Source organism: Vipera ursinii (assembly GCF_947247035.1).
Source record: "Vipera ursinii genome assembly, chromosome: 4".
Classification (NCBI taxonomy): Eukaryota; Metazoa; Chordata; class Lepidosauria; order Squamata; family Viperidae; genus Vipera; species Vipera ursinii.
In genome coordinates this window covers 38401402-38423310 of record NC_139514.1, presented here as the reverse complement: position 1 = coordinate 38423310, position 21909 = coordinate 38401402, and the positions used below count along the sequence as shown (strand labels likewise).

Sequence of the window (21909 nt, the reverse complement as noted above, 5' to 3'; positions counted from 1 at the left end):
TCCATTTCGAGGCCATGGAGCCAGTGCTGTCTGAAGATGTGGTCATGTAGCCAGCATGATGACATCCCAGAGTGCTGTTACCTTCCCACCAAAGTGGTACCTATTTATCTACTCTCATTGCATGCTTTCGAACTGCTAGGTTGACCGGAGCTGGGGTGAGGACAGCTCACCCTGTTGCATGGCGCTCAAGTCTCGAACCTGGGCTTTTGGTTGTCCAGCTGCCAAGCCCAACATCTTAACTGCTGAGCCACTGCATCTCTTCTTGGCAAAGGACCACCTGTGAAAATCACTCCAGGGTATGGGATGAAATTTAAAAACCCACTTCCTGGGTAAAGTATCCTAATTACCTTAGAAGGTCTTTGACAAATACTATGCTCCAAACATATGAAACACTTAAAACTACTTACAGGATCACCTGCTGCCGGCGTCATCTTCCCTTCGTCCTGTGCGCTCCCACAGAGAGGGCCTCCTCAGGGTGCCGTCGGCCAGAGTGTCGGCTTGCGGCCCCCAGGGGGAGAGCATTGTCTGTGGGTGCGCCAGCCCTTTGGAATCAATTACCGGTTGACCTCCGGATGGCTCCCAACCTTTGCTCTTTCCGCCGGGATCTGAAAACCTATTTATTTGAACAGGCCGGCCTGGTTTAAGGGTTTGGGGTATTTTTAATTATTTATTGTTAGGGCTTAATTAATTTAATTTCATTTTAACTTTTGTATGTAAAGCTTTTACTGCCCTGTACACCGCCCTGTCCTTCGGGAGAAGGGCGGTATAGAAATTCAATTATAAATAAAATAAATAAATAAAATCAAGTTATTTGATCAATGGTGGCAATCCCAGCACAGTACTCTTGCTAGAATTACTTCTATATATTAATTGAATATTACATTGAAATTCTGAGATTAAAATGGTAAATTGTAAGTAGTAGTTAACCGACAACTGGGACTTTATATTTTTATTCTGCCAATTTTTGTTAACTCAAGGAAGTATACATACCAAATTTTCCCATCTCATATTTTCCCCATAGCACCAACCCTGTGAGATGGGTTGGGCTGAATTACTGGTCCAATATCACCCAACTGGCTTTCATGCCTAAGGGAGGCCTAGAACTCACAGTCTAGGCCACCACCCTAAGCCCTACATCAAATAGGCCCATCCCATTGATTAGGTGGCTAGGTAGGCATATTCTGAGGCCTTGGCAGCTGTCCAAGGGACCTTATGCTTGAATAATTATAGCTTTTCCTTCTAGGGTGCAGTAAAATAACCTACTTCTACTTCTGGTAAGGTTTGTATCATTTAGATGATGATTCCCTCTCTCTAAGTGTACATAACATCAAACATTTACCCAAAGCATCATGACAAAGGTACTTTAGCAATATACATTTTGGGATTAGCCTTACGTTTTCCCAGGCCTTGAGATTGAAGTAGTCGTGGTGTCCCCTTTAGTTTACTTTTGCTCCTCTGTCCTCATTTTTAAGCTGCACAAAATCACCCAAGGACTTATGTAGCCCCAAAATTGGAAAACAAAACAAATAATAATGGAATCCCAACCATTCCCTTCTCTTGATGCAGCCCAAAGATGTGGAAGTTCTGTCCTGCTAGCTTGGTTCACCCTCCAATGAAAACCTGTTCCCTTCAACTTTTAACTGGGAAAAATATTAGTCCAGGTATCTGATAATATCTTGAAGCAATGCTTTCCAAGTGTTTTACCTGCTTTGCATTTTTCCCAAGTAAAGCCTGGTCTCTGGAAATGCTCCCTACAATATTTCAGACTATTTCATTTCATGAATGCATTTGTCATCTTAAAAGATACAGAATTCATCATGTCAGTTATGTACTTTTATTTATCAAAATATTTTAGCTATTACAGAAAACAATATAATTTAGCACATAAATAGCACGTCATAAGCATCCAAATAACTTGTAAAATCACAATTCACATCTAACTAAACCTTGTATGGCATAGCTGATTTCTGTGCAAGTTAAACTTATACCAAAATGTCTACTGCAGTGGGCTGTTTTACATGATAAACATGGTCTACTAAGACATGCAAGATGTCTATGAGTGTTATGGGAGTACAGGTATGCAAAATAGAACAGTCTGCTTTAGAAATGTTCAATTTCCTTAGCCTAAGGGGTTGATTGAAATGGTTTGTGCCTTTTCAGAAGTGTATCATCCAGAATACCACACTTCTGAGATGTTAACAGTTCCAAACATGTAAAAAGCTCCCTGCAATGTGTGGATCAGCCTATTCCAGAAGAAAATAATATTCTTAGAGAAAACTGAGTATTTTAGGGAAAAAGCACTGATTTTGCTTGGAGTAAAACAGTCTAGCTTGGTGCTTGTACACCTGTCATCTTCTTCTCTTATCTGTCTACAAAAATAACCTTCCATTTTTTCTTAACTCTTATTTATCTTCTTTCCCAATGCTTTGTTATATAAAACAGGTTTATAGAGTCAAATTTCAAACTATGGTTTGAAGTTATTTTATACACAAGATACACTATGATCTGTGGAGCTAGACAATACAACATGATGATAAAAAATGAGGGATGCGGAAGAAAAGTGACAAAAATAGTCTTCCCAGCTGGAGGAAAAAAGGTTTGAAAGAACAAGAAATGCACTAGCTTAAGTTTTACAGCATTTTTTTTCTTTCTCGTGACTTTAATTTAAATCTAATTTTAGTTCAGAAAGAGACATGGCCAGTGTGAAGTTTTGAATGTAAGACACTATGCAAAGCTTTTCAAATATCATTTTTGTCAAGATAACAATATGCATTTCCCTAAGGCATCTAACTAAAAATTAAAATATAGCTAAGGTTTTTGAATAATGTACAATTACTTCATTGTTTTATTTAACCACACCTAAATTTCTGGTCACATTATGGCCATTATGAACTATTAGCAAAAATACTATTTTATTTTTAAAGGCTTTTATAAAAACCAACACAAGAAAACACACAGGCCTAAAGTTTTTGTCTCCAAGGCCTTCAGTATCTATAAATTATCTTTAATATTTCCATTAGTTCATTAGCTTTTCATGTCTTCATTATTTGGATCTGATCTAGATAAAAACAAATAAAAATTCACATTAAAATACAGTTTTCTTATAGGATACCATCAAAAAAATTCCATCACTGTTGTTACCATTCAGAAACATTTTAGACTACTAAGGAGTAATGCACATGTTTATAGATTTTGTGGTACCTGCACAGAAATGTCCAGAAGCCTAGTTTTTGATTGATAGTTCTGAGATACTATTTCAAAATTTTCAATATTTACAGAGTTTTAAATTTCCATATAATGTAGTAGTTTAGGAGGTTTCTCTACATCTCAGTCTTCAATCTTTGCTGACATCTAGTGGTGTTTTTTACCATAAAATTCTTGACTGGAAAGTTTTAGAATAAAGTGTTAACCAACTATATGAAACTGTTAGTTGCTGTCCAGTTATTTTATTTCAAAAAGTGTGTATTTTTATTGCCAAAGCCAAAACTCATTTTTTTTTTAATTCCATTTATATCCCGCCCTTCTCCGAAGACTTAGGGCGGCTTACAAGCTTAGCAGTAGCCTTCATTCTATGTATATGCCTGCTTATTAGGGCTTTCATACACCCCCCAAGCGGCATTATTACAAAGTCAGCTTAATTGCCCCCAACAATCTGGGTCCTCATTTTACCTACCTCGGAAGGATGGAAGGCTGAGTCAACCTTGAGCCTCGTGGGACTCGAACCTGCACTAATTGCAGGCAGCTGGTGTTATTTAAGGAGGCATATCTTCAATATCTTATTCTGTTAAATCTTTTAACAGAGTGATGTAAAGGGGCATAATGATCTCTTTATGTAGATTTATCTGCTATCTTCTGCTTGCTGCAGGAAAAAATAACTTGAGGTCCAGTGCCTGTTCCTGAAAGCTACTTTTGAGAAAAGTGCCTCCAGCTGCTCTTTTGTTATGGCAGCTCAAGCAACACTGTTGCTCTGTAGGTAACATTAAAGCAAGCAAACTTCAGATAAGGCAGGAGTAGCAAAATCATCTTCCTTGAATTGCTTAAGTACGGTACATGGATTATGACAACTAATGGAATGGCTAGACTTATAAGTGATGTTACATGAAATAATTCACATACAGCATATTTGTAATGTGAGTATGAACAATTATCTTGGAATGAAGTTCTATAGATGGCTTCTGTTTCAGCATTTGTTGTTCCCTCCTCTTTTAACTGCTTTTGGTTTTAAATATGTTTTTCAACTTATTGTTTTTTTAGTGTGTTGCATTCTGCAACCCATTTTAAGATGCTTTTACACAGGAAACAGTAAAAACGCATCTTAAAAATTGTGATAATAAGAACTTTTGTGTGTTGTATACATATACATATATATGTATACAACAACATATACAACAAATATATATATTTACACAAATATATATATTCACACTTAGACCAGAAATTAGAACTGTTATTGTATTATTTACAATGAATTTAAATGACGTAGGATTTTTTTTTAAAAAAGGAAATGAGTACTTTTACATTATATCGACTTTAATCATAGGAATAAAAGTATTGCTGATATATTAATCAAAATGGGATTTTTAAAATGGAGGTAACCTTGTTTGAATGACAGTTTGTCACTGAAAGAAGCATCCAAATAATTGTAAGGATACTTACTGTGTAATTTGATCTGACAGCAGAAATAGGCAGGAAAAAACAAAATGAAATGATGGAAAAATATTTTTTTTTAAAAAGGAGGGCTTATGGAAAGAAAAACAGGAAAGAAAAAAATAAAGACATACCTTGCAGCCAGTCCACCCCTTCTTGCAATCCTTCTCCTTTAAGAGCATCACTAGCACTGAAAGAACACACTCTTGTAAGTGATAAAAGCAACTGAAGAAATATTTTTAAAAGTAATCACCCTCAAGTGAGTCATACGCATACACAATGGTCTTTACTTATAAGATCTAGTTTCAAACATAGATGGTATCAAATGTGAAATTACTTCCTGCTTTCTAATCTGCTGAAGATGTTAACACACTGGATTTTGTCTACATGCCCACATTGGTACATGCCAAGTTATCTGCACTACTTTATACCTTAACGGCACTTTTTAAAAAGTTCCAGAAAACTGGCATCAAAGACATAGCTGCCAGTGTCCTTTTTTTATTTCCAAGAATGGCTCTAGGCCTCAGACAAATCCCCTAAATTTGGGGGCAGTTGTAGTGCAATGCTTTGTTTGTAATTGTGTCATCTCCCCAGAAAAAATGGCAGTGATAAAGCAGGGGATTAAAGGAGAGATGGCAGAAAGCTTTCTAGTAAATTGATTATTTAACCAATATTTTTAACCAATATGCGTGGAGATGCATGTTTTGTCACTATGCAAGATCTTTCTCCCAGAAGCCATTTTGGAAGAGGTCTTAAAATTCTGAAAATTCTGACTATGCCTACACAGGCCTGTCTCAACATGCTATTCAGAACACAGTATTCAAAATGTGGTTAGATATAGAGGAATATATGTGCTCTTTTTATAACAGTGTTTAGCAGGAATTAGATTTCTACAGCATTCACATCAGACTAAATATGTATTTCTTGTGCTTTTATATTATAAGCCATTGCAAAAATTTCAAAAAATATAAGCAGATAAAAGTAAAAACAACAACAACAATGCTTGGTGGCTGCTATTATAGAATTGTTTCCCTTTAGATATTAAGTTACCTTAAGACATATCTTTTCCAACAGGCCGACCTGGACTGATGATAATGGGGTTTTTAATTATAATTTTAAATGTTTTTATTGGTTTTAGTGGGACTTTGACACAATTTAATTCTTTTTTAATATTTGTATTCATTTGTATTTTATTGTTGTTAGCCGCCCTGAGTCCTTTGGGAGATAGGGCGGCATACAAGTCTCATTATAAATAAATAAATAAATAAATAAGTTAGCTCTGACACTGATGGTCCCTCCAGAAAGCAGTAAAACTGAGCTTTTCCCAAGTGCCATTCATTCTGAAGTACATTTTCTGTGTTGTTGGAAACTACTTTCATAAGTTTTATTAGGGATCATTTCAGTGTAATTATATTAATATAATTGTTTTTTCTCCGATGTATTAGAGTATGGTGTATTAGAGTATGCAGCAACTATGGTGCTGGAGAAGACTCCTGCAAGTCCCTTGGACTGCAAGGCGATCAAACTGGTCAGTCCTAGAGGAGATCAACCCTGACTGCTTTTTAGAAGGCCAGATCTTGAAGTTGAAACTCAAATACTTTGGCCACTTAATGAGAAGGAAGGACTCACTGGAGAAGAGCCTAATGCTGGGAAAGATTGAGGGCAATAGAAGAAGGGGACGACAGAGAATGAGGTGGCTGGATGGAGTCACTGAAGCTGTAGGCGTGAGCCTAAATGGACTCCAGAAGATGGTAGAGGACAGGAAGGCCTGGAGGAACGTTCTCCATGGGGTCGCGATGGGTTGGACACGACTTCGCAACTAACAACAATAATTAGAGTATTGTTATGGATTTCACAAGTTAATTTTAATGTTTAGTTAGTTGCCACTAACATTTTATTGTTTCACATTTTAGACTGTATTATGGATATTTATTCTTGATGGGGAAATCCTTGTGAGGTCCAGCAGCTGGAATGTGTATCTAGCTGTGACAAAGTCATGTTGCCTGGGTGCACCACCAGGGGGCTAATCTTGCACTCCAGGAGACTGCTGTCCAATGGTTAAACAATCTAGATATCTGGCCACAGGTTGAGTAATCCCAGTAGCTGCTTGTACATAATTTAATTTTATTTGTAATTTTATTCATCACTCGTGCTATGTGCTTTATACTGATGTTTTATATTTTAATACACATTTTATGTTTTTGTGAATTTTTATGCATTAATGCTATTTTCTGAAATAAAATAAATAAAATTCTATAGTTAAATGTAAGCCACAATCAAACTGTTCGAATTTGGACACACAAATTGAAACCAAAAATAAAAATAAAAGGTAGTGTGTGTATGTGTGTGTGTGTGTATAGAACATTCAAAATCCAAATACAAAATATAATTATGTATTTAATTCATATTAAATATTATTTTATTTATAGTTATGAAATCAGAATTTTACCAGATTTGCCATGGCTTGTCTTTGATGTTCTCTAATGTCAGTAAATGAGAGACTTTAACAGAGGAAACAGCTTCTCTAAGATCCATCTTATTTGCAAAGAACAGAATTGGTATTCGGCGGTGTTTAAGATCTAGAACATAATAATTTGTTAAATTGTCACTGTATATATGAAAACTGTTTTAAATAGAAACATACGTTGTTCACTGGTCAGTATCTTCCTTGAAATCTACAACTCTCAAGATGAAAGACTACTAAGAATATCTATTTCTGAAAAAATCTCTAAATAATCCTCCAAACTCACGTTTAAGCACAAAAACTATTGCAAATGAAAACTCATTTCTAAATGCACCACCATATCCTGTTTATTTATTTAAAAAAACTTTAAAACTCATCTTTCAAAACAAAGCCAAAATATATGAGATTGATGGTTTTTTTCTAAACAACAGTAAAGTATCACACATAGACCAGAATAACTATTAGAGAATATTTGCCAACTGTGAAAAGCAAGGATTAATTGCTTAAAAAGGTATGTTAGGTTGGGAGCATGCAAACTATGTGGCACATTCACATTATGATTTATGTTACACTAAATAGGTACAGCGGTCAGCCTTAGAAGGGACAATTAAGATACTGAAGTAGAGGATAGCCTCTGTCTTTCAGGATCAACTATTAACATTAAAGGAATCCGCTGCCAAGAAATACAGTCCAAACTAGTAGTAGGTAGGGTAGCAAAGCCATCTTAGAAGAGATACCCAGATGTTGCAATTTACCATTGTGCAGGCAATGGTTTTCCTGTGACCCTCTATGGAAATGATAGAAAGTTCAGATTCTTTTGAACTTTGGTCTTGGAGTAGACTCGTGAGAATGTCATACAAACAGAGTAAACAAAGTACAAATAAATCTAGAATTCTCACTTGTGGCACAAATGACCAGCCCAAATTATCATGCATAGATACCCTGTGCAAAGACCTAGTTCTATTAAGTAAATCGACAATACTGGGAAATGTGGAAGGAAAGACAAGAGAACCACCAGCAGCAAGGGGGATGGGCTCTATTACAGCATCAACTGGTGCAGTGTTGAAAAACCTCAAGGACCAAGCTGGGGACAGGCTCTCCTAGAGGAAGTTTATTTATTCTGAAAAAGGATCCTAAATGATAACAAGATTCCTTACCTGGATGAGTCAAGAGAGTGTCAAGTTCTTCCTTGGCCACAACCATTCTTAATACGTCACTGCTGTCAATGACAAAAATAATGGCCTGACAATCTCTGTATAATAGAAAAACAGAAGACACGAATTACATTGTGTGAAAAACCTGAATAGTAAGGTGGCAAGAAGCCATGAGGCAAAAAAGTATTGTAGCCTGTGTCTCAGAATTACACAAAATTATAGAGAAAAGCAGCATACTGGTATGTGCTGTTTAATTGCCCTTACTTGAGTCCTCTTGCTAATAAGAACAACTAAATAAAACGACGCTTCTGCAAATTGTTTAGGATTACCAGCAACCCTGGTTTGTTTCTGTCTTAAAGGACCAGAACCAAAGGCCATGGTTTATTCTTACCTTTTGATTCTGGCTTGTTGGGAAATGAACAAGTCAGAATTTCTGGTTTTCACATAATTCTCAAAAAGGTTTGGTCCTTCTAGCAGTAGAAGCCAGGTTGAAATGATGGGCAGTGTGCACTAGCAAACTCTTTGTTCCAAGGAATACAGTAATCCAAATAAAGTCAAGGATTTGGAAGGAAAAAAATCCTATTTACATTAAAATTCAGGTTTTTGTAAATAACAATGATAATAATCTGTATTAATACAAGTAGATTTTTAAAAGAGTATCTAATTAAATGACTGGCAAATTTGTTCATGATACCACTTCATTATCCATTCATGCACCATGCTGCATTGAACAATTCATACAATTAAAGGTAAAGGTTCCCCCGCACATGCGTGCTAGTCGTTTCCAACTCTAGGGGCCGGTGCTCATCTCCGTTTCAAAGCTGAAGAGCCAGCGCTTGTCCGAGGACGTCTCCGTGGTCACGTGGCCGGCATGACTAGACGCCAAAGGTGCACGGAACACTGTTACCTTCCCACCGTAGTGGTCTCTATTTTTCTACTTGTATTTTTATGTGCTTTCGAATTGCTAGGTTGGCAGAAGCTGGGACGAGTAACAGGTGCTCACTCTGTTATGCGGCACTTGGGATTCGACCCGCCAAACTGCCGACCTTCTGATTGACAAGCTCAGCGTCCTAAGCCACTGAGCCACCGGGTCCCCCTGATTCATACAATTACAACAGTTCTAAAAAGTGGGAAATGAAGTAAGTCTGAGAAAGTTCATTTGAAGGTGCTCTAGTGCAGGGGTGTCAAACTGTCAGGCCAGTTGCATCATGCGGAGGCTGCACTCACCTCAGCTCTGGCAATGTGAAAAAAGTCGTGAACGTCACGTGACATGGCGAGTTTGACAACCGTGCTCTAGTGCAATAGACAATATTAAAAAAAGTCTCAAAAACTAGCTTGAATGCCAAATTGCAATGTGTACTGTAGTACAGAAGTTGTAAAATAGCATTTTTACATTTCCACTCCACAGCAGCCCTCTCTGCCCCCAAAGCAGGAGACAGTCACGTTCAATATGTGATGTGCTGCAAGAATGTAACAGGAGCTATTTGTAAAAATGAGATAGGCATTTACCTCACTGAAATTCTGCTTACAGAAATTTAAATCCAGGCTATTAAGAGCCTTTTAGAAGCAGTATGGTAATTTGATAAATCTGTAAGGTTAACTACTATAAAATCAGTTTAAAAGACAATTCTGTATTTATGCACTCATACATTTATAGAAAAATAGAGTAGAAAAGTAGAAAAATAGGGACCACTACGGTGGGAAGGTAACAGCGTTCCGTGCGCCTTTGGCGTCTAGTCATGCCGGCCACATGACCACGGAGACGTCCTCGGACAAGCGCTGGCTCTTCGGCTTTGAAACGGAGATGAGCACCGGCCCCTAGAGTCGGAAACGACTAGCACACACGTGCGGTGGAACCTTTACCTTTACCTTACATTTATAGAGCTCAGTGTGATTTATTCTCAGTAAGTATGCGAGTATAGCGTCAATATACTTTAAAAACAAAAATAGCAACTTCATTTGAAATTGCAATGGGGTGATGTTTTAAAGTTTCTGTATTTGGAATCTTCCAAAATAAATAAATAAATAGTGTGGAATAGAAGCTTATATGCTTAATGCAGCAGCCTTTTATCTAATTTTTGCACAATTAATTAAGCAGTAAACTCTAGTGTTTCCAAGATGTGAAATGTTTAACTACCGGAGAAAGGAGACATAACTCAATCCATTAAACAGCATATCAATCCATAATATATCAATCATTTTATATTATGTCATGTAACTATTCAAGGAAAATTTTTAAATTCATGTTACATAAAATTAATTCCATAGGCACTCAAACATTCTTAATACAAGAAGAACCAAAATCTTGTATCTTAATTTGGCCATTAATTTATTCTATATATTCAACAATTAAGGAGCTATAACTGTATTGAGTATAAGGTCCAAGCTGTGCAACTTGTAGCCCTCCAAAAATTAATGGATTGCAATTCCTGTAAATTGCTTTACAGCCAGCTCTTGACTTACAATGACAATTGGGTCTAGAATTTTGGTTGCTCTGTGATGTGGTCATAAAGCATGACAACATCACTTAGTGATGGCAGTCCCTGCAGTGCCAATTGCCATGGTTAACTGAATCCCAAAGACCAGTGGAGAAGCCAGGCGGAATTTACAAGTCCCAGGCCAGCAGGCAGGCAAATCATTGCTGTCAGTGGGGGAAGAATAAGTGGATGCAAGGGCTGGGTTGGGGAGTGTTTGTAAGGTTGCATGAGACGATGGGGGCATGGGGTGTGTGAAAACCATCACATAGGTTGGGAAGGATGCACAAGGAAGTGTGAAGGGTGCCATGTGGGTTGGGGAGGGTGCATGGAGGTGTGGCATAAGTCAAGAAAGATGTGCAAGAGGGCACTGACTTTCTGGGAAAACCAGCAGGGAAGATTGCAAATGGCAATCACATGATTGCAAGGGTTAGCATTAGGGTGAATGAGTTACCAAGTGCCCAGATGATCATGTGACCATGGGGGCAGTGCAATGGCCATAACTTTGGGGACCAGTCGTTGAGTCCTTTTGTTCTGTATTGTAACTGATGAATTAATAGTCATAAATCAAGGACTATGTGTACCAGCCAGGACTGCTAGAAAATAGGGATTTAATTTGGGCATTTTAAAGGGTGATGATTTAAAATGTATCAAAACTATCTAAAAGGTAGTATTTGCTGCTATAGCAATAATTTTCACAGGATTAGATAATTAACATCTTTCATATATTACCTAATTATTTTCAGGTTTGAGGTTTTTATACAGTTTATTATATATATTTATATTATTCCAATTAATTCATCATTCCTTCCCTTTGGTTCATGCTTGAGAATACTGCAGACAAGTCTAAGAAAAACTGAATTATAATTTTACTGTGCAACTATTTTAACTAATATTTTAACTATTAACTATTTTAACTATGTTCATAAATTTAATAGAGGAATGCACAACTAAGACTTACTGTTAAAAATGGACTTACTTGTAATAATGTTCCCAGAGATTTCTGTATCTACCTTGACCTGACATATCAAACACAGTGAATGATAAACTGTAAAGAAACAATAAAATAGAGCATTAGATCTGTGACACATTCCGGATTGCTATATTGTATAAATTATATTGTGCTAATTCAGTGTAATAACAACTTTCTGACTGGTACACATTTTTTAAAAAATTAACATTCAATTTAATATGATGCATGAGTTTTATTGACAAGTGTCAATCTAAATTAAGAATATAGTTTTATACAAAGAAGTAAGCCATATTAAACAGAGAAGAACTTAATTGGATCTTCACACTGCTGTCTTACTCAGTGCCGGGCACTTCTAAATATAAAGAAACCTACTGCTCATTATTCTCTTTTATTTTTCTCCATGCTCCCAAAATTTGCCCTGAAGAACATCTACCTCTGTAAATTTGTTAAACTGCAGTCCAATATATGGTTATATAGCATTGCTTCTAATCTGAAATGTACAGGATCTATTTCCAGATTTCTAAGCTGCTTGAATACAACAACTTAACTATTAAAAGCTAGTCAGTAGCTTTAACAGTCAATTATATGGTCAGGAAGATGAGCCCAGCTGTAAAGTATTTTTCTGATTATGTCTGTAACAGAAAAAAGGGGAGTGTTTTGCTTGCAAGAAAGTTAGCCTTCATTTATCCAACATCGCCTATTAAACTATGAGAATAGTGTTAGAAATAGAAGAAGCAAGGTGGGTCTGCCTAAGAGCATCTAAACAAAATAGTCACATGATTTCTCTCCAACTAGTTTCTCTAAAACGATCTCAACATGTCTTGAATCCAAGATCTTATTCAAGAAGCAAGTAACTAGTTTAGGTAGATACTACTATAGCTGTGCTGATTTTATCTGAAAATGTGTGTATCAAAGCTGTCTTTTTCAATAACCTTTTCTTCCTATAGATTTGGGTTCATTGATTGAAACTTTCTTCACAGGTGTGATGCACAATTCAGAGTTACTTATGTGTTTCAGGACATAACATTTTCAGAATAAAAATATAATTTAAATGTTACATCTAAAACATTTTCTTTAAAGATTTAGTGCACAATTATATATAATATAAAGATATAATATATTGGAATAAAAGCACATTACCTTGATGTTTTGAATTTCTCTATACTGAATCCTATTGTAGGAACAATATCTTGAGCTTGAGCCTGTGCAAAAAAAAAATCTGAGTTAAAAACAAATTGTTATTTTAATATTTAAAATCAGTAATATATATTCTCTTAATTGAAATAATAGTGCATTGAAGCTGTAATAAAATTATATTATCAAAACGTATAACAAGCAATGATACTAACACTTATAAAAGAATACATATATTTTTGAATAAAAAAGAAATATTTATCATTTAAGTTTGCCCCTAATTTTTACTTTGCATAATGGTGGCTCTGCAGGTTTTTTTGATTTTATTCAGTCCACTAATATATATGCTACCTACATTTAGTTTTACTTCATTTATTAGTACTCAACAATGTGTTGTCGTTATTCCTGTTATCTTGTAATGTGAGTTGTTCAGGTGCTATATTAATTTGGATGAGCCCCTTATTGGTTATGTTTTGTATATATCTTTATGTGTTGTTTGCCCCCACCTTTTTTCATTATTATATATTACTTTTTTATTGTGTTTTACTGTGAGCTGTCAACAATTGATCTGGAGTTAGGTGTTATGGAAATCAAATAAATAAATAAATAAATAAATACATTTCTTTCAAGCCTAAATATTTGCCTATAACTTCTGTAACAGGTATTCATCAGGATTGACACTGATGTTTATCTTACGATAATTCAATTACAACATTCAATGTTACTCATCAATACTGTAGATGTGGATCCAATATTTAATGTACATTTTCTGTGTTCCTCAAAAAACTATATGGATTAGGTCTGTTCATGCAATCTAAGTATACTGTGGAATCTCCTAACTTTTGAGAAACACATAGAGAATGAATGATGTACCAGTTAAGAAAGATAAAAATATTTATGATCTATTCATGATTTATGATTTATTTCTTAACTGGAAGATGAATTACTCGTAAGAAACAATGCAATGTTTAGGAACCAGTAAATCTCAACTTTTTTTGTATTTTGCATTTAAATACAGTACATGTATACCTTCTATGTTTTTGGTAGTTATAAAATTGCCTCTTTAAGAAGTCATTATTTATAATGATATTAATCATCTGAATGCTTTCATGACTTAAATATCCTTTTACAGAGATATAATCAAACAACAAAGTATTGCTCATTTAAATTGAAAAAATATTATAGAGGTGATTTATTTATTGTATTTTAAGCTACAGAAAAACAAAATGCTCTGGATTAATTACACAGAAAAGTAAAAACATAAAATTCCACAATAATCAGGATGTAAAACACAATATAAATTGTACAAATAGTATAACTTTAACCCAAGGCATTACAATTCTTTATAAAACATAGGGCTGAAATCCTAGACTGAAAATAAGATTTGGGATACCAAGGCAAAAAAAAAAAAAAAGCTTACAAGGACATGCTACAATATATATATATATAATGTTTTCTGAGGTTTTCGCGGGTGTTTGTATGTGGATCTTTGGTCATTCGGGTTTTTTCCCGCGTAGAATTGAAGGTGTAGGAGCAACGTTTCGACGGAATCCCATCCGTCATCCTCAGGCTGGTGGCTTCAGCTTCCTTCTCCCTGAAGAAGGAAGCTGAAGCCACCAGCCTGAGGATGACGGATGGGATTCCGTCGAAACGTTGCTCCTACACCTTCAATTCTACGCGGGAAAAAACCCGAATGACCAAAGATCCATATATATATATATATATGTGTGTGTGTGTGTGTGTGTGTGTGTGTGTGTGTGTGTATATATGTGTGTGTGTGTGTGTGTATGTATATGTATATGTGTGTGTGTGTGTGTGTGTGTGTCTTCCAATATTCATTGGGATTTCATTCTACCCTATAATTAAGGATAATAAAACTGCAGATAATGAGGCCTGGAATCTATAAGGATTAGGAAAGACCACTGACTGATTGGAAGTTTGGGGGTTATTTTGTGAAAAAAGTCAGGGATGAATGACCTGGTGGGAAAGAAAGGCACTGGAAAGCCTGGCAACTGTGCATGGGAAGATAAGGTGGGAGTGCTGATGAGAGGTGAGTGGGAAGTACTGAAAAGATACAAGATTGATAAGATTGGCAGCAGAAATGGGAAAATGTATTTGAAGCCTAATGAATACTTTTACAAATATACAAAATGGCAGACAGATAAGAATCACATCCTCAAACCTACAAATGTGCCAAAACCTTTACTATAATTAGTTCTGGTCCATATATATCAACTGCAAATACATAAAATTGCATACAGGGAGTCCTTGACTTACAGCAGATCATTTAGTGACTGTTCAAAGTTATAACGACACTGAAAAAAGTGACTTATGACCATTTTTCACAGTTATGACCATCGCAGCTTTCCCATGATCATGTGATTTACATGCAGATGCTTGACAGCTGGTTCATATTTATGACAGTTGCAGTGTCCTGGGATCATGTAATTATCATTTGTGCCTGACTAGGAAAGCCAGATTCATTTAACTGTGTTACTAATTCAACAACTGCAGTGATTCACTTAACAAATGTGGCAAGAAAAGTCATAAAATGGGCAAAACTCACTTAAAAATTCTCACCAGCAACATAAATTCTGGGCTCAGTTGTGATTAAGTCAAGGACTACATGTATAACAAAGGCCCCATGTATGTACAGTAAATAGCATTAACTTGCTTTAGTATGTAACACTAGTTTAAAATTCATAAAACCTCTAATGGACCAAGGCAAAACTGACATATTAGTTCTTGTATGGTTCACTGTTAATACTATTTCTTTTATCATCTTCTTTAGAGGATAAATTAAAGAAGTAGCCAATATTAACACTGAACCAATGTGTTTGAGATCATTTAACAGAATAACAGTTGGAAGGGACCTTGGAGGTCTTCTAGTCCAACCTCCCGCTCAAGCAGGAGACCCTACACTATTTCAGCCAAATAACTGTCCATCAAACTGTGCATCAAGCTCCCTGCGCCCTGTGCGTTCCCACAGAGAGGGCCTCCTCAGGGTGCCACCGGTCAGAGAATGCCGTCTGGTGGCCCCCAGGGGGAGATCCTTCTCTGTGGGCGCGCCGGAGCTATGGAACCAGTTACCGGTTGAGCTCCGGACGGCGCCCGATCTGCGCTCCTTTCGCCGCGATCTGAAAACATACTTGTTCGAGCAAGCCGGCCTGGCCTGAGGGGGGATTGGTGGGGTTTTTTATCATTTTTAATTGGGGTTTTTACTATGTATCAATTGTATTTTAATCGGGCATGCATTTAATTATCTTTTAATTTTTGTAAATTTCTGTGTTTTATTCTTGCCCTGTACACCGCCCTGAGTCCTCCGGGAGAAGGGCGGTATAGAAATATTAATAAATTAAATTAAATTAAATTAAATTAAAAATCTCCCAGTGTTGGAGCACAACTTCTGAAGCAAGCCTTTCCACCGATTAATTGTTCTTTCAGGAAATTTTTCCTTAGTTCTAGGTTGCTTCTGTCTCTGTTCAGTTTCCACCCATGGCTTCTTGTCTTGCTTTCGGGTGCTTTGGAAAAATAAATTGACCCCCTCTTCTTTGTGGCAGTCCCTCAAATATTGGAACACTGCTACCATGTCACCCCTAGTCCTTCTTTTTGTTAACAAATCCAATTCCTACAACTGTTCTTCATATATTTTAGCCTTCAGCCTCCACAATCATCTTTGTTTCCCTTATGTGCACAATTTCTAGAGTGTCACCATATTTGCACCATATGCTTGGCCAGGTTAGGGAAAACTCTGCCGGGGCATTTGCCCAAGTGCCAAGCAGGTATGGTTCCTTCTTTATTTAGTCATTTGGGCACTATTTCACTTTTTCCTCCAAAGATTGGAGAGGTTTTTGTGATTGCAGCAGTCTGGCCTCCAGTTTTATTCCTGCAATTGCCAGCTACCCCCAATTGGAGTGAGGAAGAGGGACTGGTCCAAACGCACCAAGGAAATGTGCATGAAGTAGGTGGGTTTGGGGATGGGGGTCCCTACGTCTATGGGGGAAGAGGATGGGAAAGTCAAGATGGCAGCCATAATCACACAATGGAAACTCTGCCCTTCTTCCATGAGTTGCTGTGCATATAAAAAAATGGGTAGGGTTTTTAATTGAATGGTAAAGTTTTGAGTGTTATGAAGGGAGGGGGCTGAGTGAGTTGGGAAATACATTCCATTTACTTAATTGTTTGAATTGAATCATAAACTAAGTACAATTAACAAGTTACCTGACTATGAATTAAGGTATCATAATCATAGTAATTAATACTTTCACAATGTTCCCTTTTGAATTCTACTGTATATTGAGCTATGTTATTTTATTTCATTAGATTAAATTTACAGTCCAACAAATACTTAATTTTTAAATTCTGAGTTACAAATCTAAACACAATTCCTATTTAGCATTTATTTTTGGAACGATAAACCATATTAACATTAAAAGTTTACTTAATTTTACTCCTTCTCAAAGGAGTAAATTTTATCTTGAAATTAAATATTGCAATTCCATGTTTCCACAAATATCTACAATGATAAATGTCAGCTTTTCAACAATATAAACCAAAATGGTAGTAAACTAAAAATGTCTACTTACATTATATGGTTTTAACTTGTTGATAATTGTTGTTTTACCACTGTTGTCTAATCCAAGGCACAAAACATGAACTTCTTTCTTTTTCAGACCAAGCCAACTTGCCAGTTTATCAAATAATCCCATAATTTTGATTAAATGGCACAATTTGGTGTTTCTGAAGGCTGTAGATAGATAGATGATAAGATAGATTTAAAAATTGAAATCACTATAGATGAGCATGAAGGCAAAGGTTCTAAGACAATTAAATCAGAAGCATCTTAAGAGAAGAAATAATTGCAAATCATGTCACAGCAGGTTGGTTAGCTTAAGGAACAAATAGATAAGCTGCTTATTTGAAAAGTCTTCTGGTCAAAACAGGCTAGGTACTTATCTTCCTGTTAAAGCACAATATCTTTCTGTCAATGTATAAATGTGATTTTACAATTCATAAAAGCATTATGCAATGAGGTTAGTGAAGTAGATCTATGTTTACTGTTTTACAGCTTAACCAAAATCAGAACATTCTGTACAGTGCACTATTAAAAATATTCAAGGACCCAGTAATTATATCATACCCGCAAATAAGAGTTTCACACCTAATTTAAAAGGATGTGAGTTCTACATTACAATATCTATTATTATTTATTTATTTATTTATTTATTTATTTATTTATTTATTTATTTATTTATTTATTTTAATTCCATTTATATCCCGTCCTTCTCCGAAGACTCAGGGCGGCTTACAAACTTAGCAGTAGCCTTCATTCTATGTATATGCCTGCTTATTAGGGCTTTTTCACACACACCCAAGCGGCATTATTACAAAGTCAGCTTAATTGCCCCCAACAATCTGGGTCCTCATTTTACCTATCAGTAGTTTAGCTTTATAAAACCTTTGCATCTTTATATATAGTGGGACTACAGGGGCCTTTGGATACAACTGGATGATATTTTCAGTCAGATGCAGCGAACATGGGGAAAAAAAATCACATTTATAACACTACACAAAGAAAATACACTCAGCCTGTTTCTTCTGAGTAGGCAAACAGATTTCCAAATAAAATATTAAGCTGAAACCAATGAGTTTTTTCCCCACTCAGTGTTCCTCTGAAAAGGTCTAAAAGATGCATTATTGGAAATCTGGATTACGCCTGAATTTATCTTCGTGCTAATTTGCCATTTCTTCTTTTTATATGAAATTTACAAATAATCAGGCAAGACAGGTATTTAAGGATGTAGCATCTTAGCATCCCCCCCCCCCACACACACCAAGCTGTAAATAAATTTTTCTGGTTCGCTTTTCTGGTTCCACCCAGATATCAGAATTTTTAAAGGGTAACCAAGAGCACTATTTCCCACACTGGTGCTTTCCAAATAGATGGATTCCAAGGCTGGAATTCCTTCCTGGAGAACGATGCGCCTTTAAATCCTACGCATCTGGGGAGCCGCTTTAAGAACGACACGGTTAAACCCGGATTTAAAATCCTCGCTTTGCCATGATGAAGCTGGCTTGGGTTAGCGTGAGTCGATCACGCTCTTTCGGGATAGCTGATCCTAATCCTCTTCGTCCAAAGGGGGAGGCTGTGAAATCCAGGCGACCTCATCTTGCCAAGAAAGGCTACATCACTTTAAAAATTAAATTGAGAAGATTGTTTTTTCCCCCCGCTGAGATGAAGCTTCTGGGAAATAGAAGATTTTTGTTGAAGAAGATGTTGGATATTGGTTGTGCAAGTGTCTCACAGCTGTAGACCCGCAGTGCTTTTTAAATACCTACTAACCAACCCTCTTTCAAAATGCATTTTCTGTTGTACAGGATTTAAAAGTCATCTTGAAATTATTTGTTAACAAACCCAGAAATTTGTTTTATTGTCTCAGCTGAGACGCGTGAAGAGACTGGACAGCCATTTGCCTGAAATGGTATAGGGCAGGGGTCGGCAACCTTGGCTCTTTTATGACTCGCGGACTTCAAATCCCAGAATTCCTGAGCCAGCTATGCTGGCTCAGGAATTCTGGGAGTTGAAGTCTGTGAGTCATAAAAGAGCCAAGGTTGCCTACCCCCGGTATAGGGTTTCCTGCCTGAGCAGGGGGTTGGACTAGATAACCTCCAAGGTCCCTTCCAACTTTTATTATTATTATTAATTATTATTAATTATTATTATTATTATTATTATTATTAATTATTATAAAATGGGGATTGTATCATTTCAGATGTAGCCAATAGGCTTATCGTTAGAAGACAAGACTTCTGCATGAAGTAGTTCACTGCGATGGATTCATTTGTAAAGGTTTATTTCCCTACATATTTGCAAGTTGCTGGCTGTTTCACTGAAATTTTTTTTTAAAAAAATGATATACTGTGGGGGGGAAAAAAAAATACCAGAGAAGCACTCAACCCGACGCACCTCCCCCCCACCACCACCTTTTTTTTTTTAAAAAAAAGGAGCAGGAATCCGCGCGGCTACAAGACTCACCAAAGGAAAAAGCAACCGACGACAGCGGTCCGTCGGGCCTCGACCCAGCGAGTGGCTCTTTCTCTTCTCCCTCCCGCCCCGCCCACACTTCCCCGACGCCTACGTCGTTACCTCGGAAACAGAACCGTTCTGTAAGGCACGCCCTCCTGGAGGCGGAGCCTTGTTTTCCCAGTCCCAGGGTCGGGGGTGAAGTTTTGTGTGGTTTTTTTTTGCTGGTTCTCCGCTAGGTGAAAAAGAGTCGCTGTCGCCTAAAGGAGAAAGCGGGGCCGACCCGCCGTAGAAGCGCTTACCTTTTGCCCTGCGTCTTTTTCCGTGGCGAGGAACGCAGAAGGAAGTATTCAAAAAGAGGGATTCAGGGTTTGAACGTGAAGCTGACGAAGACGTGCTTTGGGCAAGGAACAGTCATCCGGATAGACTCCCGCCTTCCACGTTTGGGGGTTTCGGCAATGTCTTCTTTAAATTCAAACATTTTTTTTTTAAAAAAAAGCTCAATACATCTGCGTGTTGAGGTGAGGGTTGGATCTTGAGAGGGGTGTGTGTATCGAGAGATCTGATTGAGAAAGACGACTGCCTGTTAATAACATATAAAGCAGGGCTCTTCAAACTTGGCCCTTTTATGACTTGTGGACTTCAACTCCCAGAATTCCTCAGCCAGGAATGCCTGGCTGAGGAATTCTGGGAGTTGAAGTCCACAAGTCATAAAAGGGCCGAGTTTGAAGACCCCTGATATAAAGGCACCCTGGAAACGCAAATTAACCTCACCCGTCCTATTAACTCGGAGTATTAACCGACTAAACCAGGGGTAGGCAACCTCGGCTCTTTTATGACTCATGGACTTCAACTCCCAGAATTCCTGGGTCAGCATAGCTGACTCAGGAATTCTGGGAGTTGAAGTCCATGAGTCATAAAAGAGCCGAGGTTGCCTACCCCTGGACTAAACTATATTGCACGCCTATTTGCAGCCCCTCCCTTTTCTGCTGTATATTAAAAGAGTTGTCAGTTGTTGCCTTGATGAGTTAACACAGGGGTCTTCAAACTTGGCCCTTTTAGGACTTGTGGACATCAACTCCCAGAATTCCTCAGCCAGGCACTCTAGCTAGGGAATTCTGGGAGTTGAAGTCCACAAGTCCTAAAAGGGCCAAGTTTGAAAACCCCTGAGTTAACATGTTTTAAGACAACAAGGATCCGCATCAGAAATTAAATGAGCGTTTATTTTATAATTCTGTTTCTGATTCAGTGTGCGTAGGATACTTCCCCAGTCATTCCTGTATGATTTTATTGATCTTTGCTTGTACTTGTACCTGGATTAATATATGATTGTATTTCTTGTCCATATCTGCAGTTTGCTAATGCATTTCTGAATAAATAGATTTTAAGTAGACTTTTAACAGTCTGGGTTTGTTTTGTTTTTTTTAATTTCCTCACTGAAATTGAGGATTGGCTAATGGTAAGGTATGTGAATTGTACTCACATAGTCTGGAACAGGGGTAGGCCACCTTGGCTCTTTTATGACTCATGGACTTCAACTCCCAGAATTCCTGAGTCAGCTATGCTGACTCAGGGATTCTGGGAGTTGAAGTCCAAAGTCATAAAAGCCTAGGTTGAAGAACCTTCCCCAAAACGTACTTAGAATTTCTATAGGAGGTATACATCTTTTCTAGCTTTTGTACTTCAGGTAATAATCAGCCATTTGCTGATATTTTGCAAGTTATAGATTATAAAACGTTTGAATTATTTTGTGCCTAGAAAATGTGATATTTTTTTCCTCTTAGTTTTGTTTTTTTTATTAAAACCAGGATGCAGATTGTCTCTGTTAACGTGCTGCTTTAATGCAGTCGCTCTTGAATTGTCTTATGGCAACTGTTCCACCAGTTCAGTTGTATTGGAAGGTTTACTAATAAAAGAATGAAGCCCTGGTCAGTTTAATTGCAGTTTATTTCTAGAGGTAATACCAACATTTCAGATTGTGCTAGATTTATAACATCTCTTTCTGTAAAAGAACTAGAGAAAAGTTAAGCTTCTTATCT

The 21909-nt window shown here is 37.0% G+C and overlaps 1 protein-coding gene across 1 annotated transcript; it reads right to left on the bottom strand.

Annotated features, from left to right (window-relative positions):
• Positions 1-1820: 1820 nt before the first annotated feature.
• Positions 1821-19956, bottom strand: ARL6 (ARF like GTPase 6). Its single transcript, XM_083361411.1, has 8 exons — positions 19883-19956; positions 17433-17593; positions 12853-12914; positions 11719-11787; positions 8269-8363; positions 7097-7226; positions 4782-4837; positions 1821-3058 (listed from the first exon to the last, which is right to left on the bottom strand). The coding sequence occupies exons 2-8, from the start codon at positions 17553-17555 to the stop codon at positions 3033-3035; spliced, it is 561 nt and encodes a 186-aa protein (XP_083217537.1). The 5' UTR covers positions 17556-17593; positions 19883-19956; the 3' UTR covers positions 1821-3032.
• Positions 19957-21909: the final 1953 nt, after the last annotated feature.

Bases quoted from the DNA above. Each gene is read 5' to 3' on its own strand.
- ARL6 (XM_083361411.1), bottom strand. From the start codon at position 17,555: ATGGGATTATTTGATAAACTGGCAAGTTGGCTTGGTCTGAAAAAGAAA. The intron at 12,915-17,432 runs GTAAGTAGACAT...TTTTTTGCACAG, and splicing joins ACAAGTTAAAACCATATAAT to GCTCAAGCTCAAGATATTGT. The intron at 8,364-11,718 runs GTAAGTCCATTT...TCTATTATACAG, and splicing joins CTCTGGGAACATTATTACAA to AGATTGTCAGGCCATTATTT.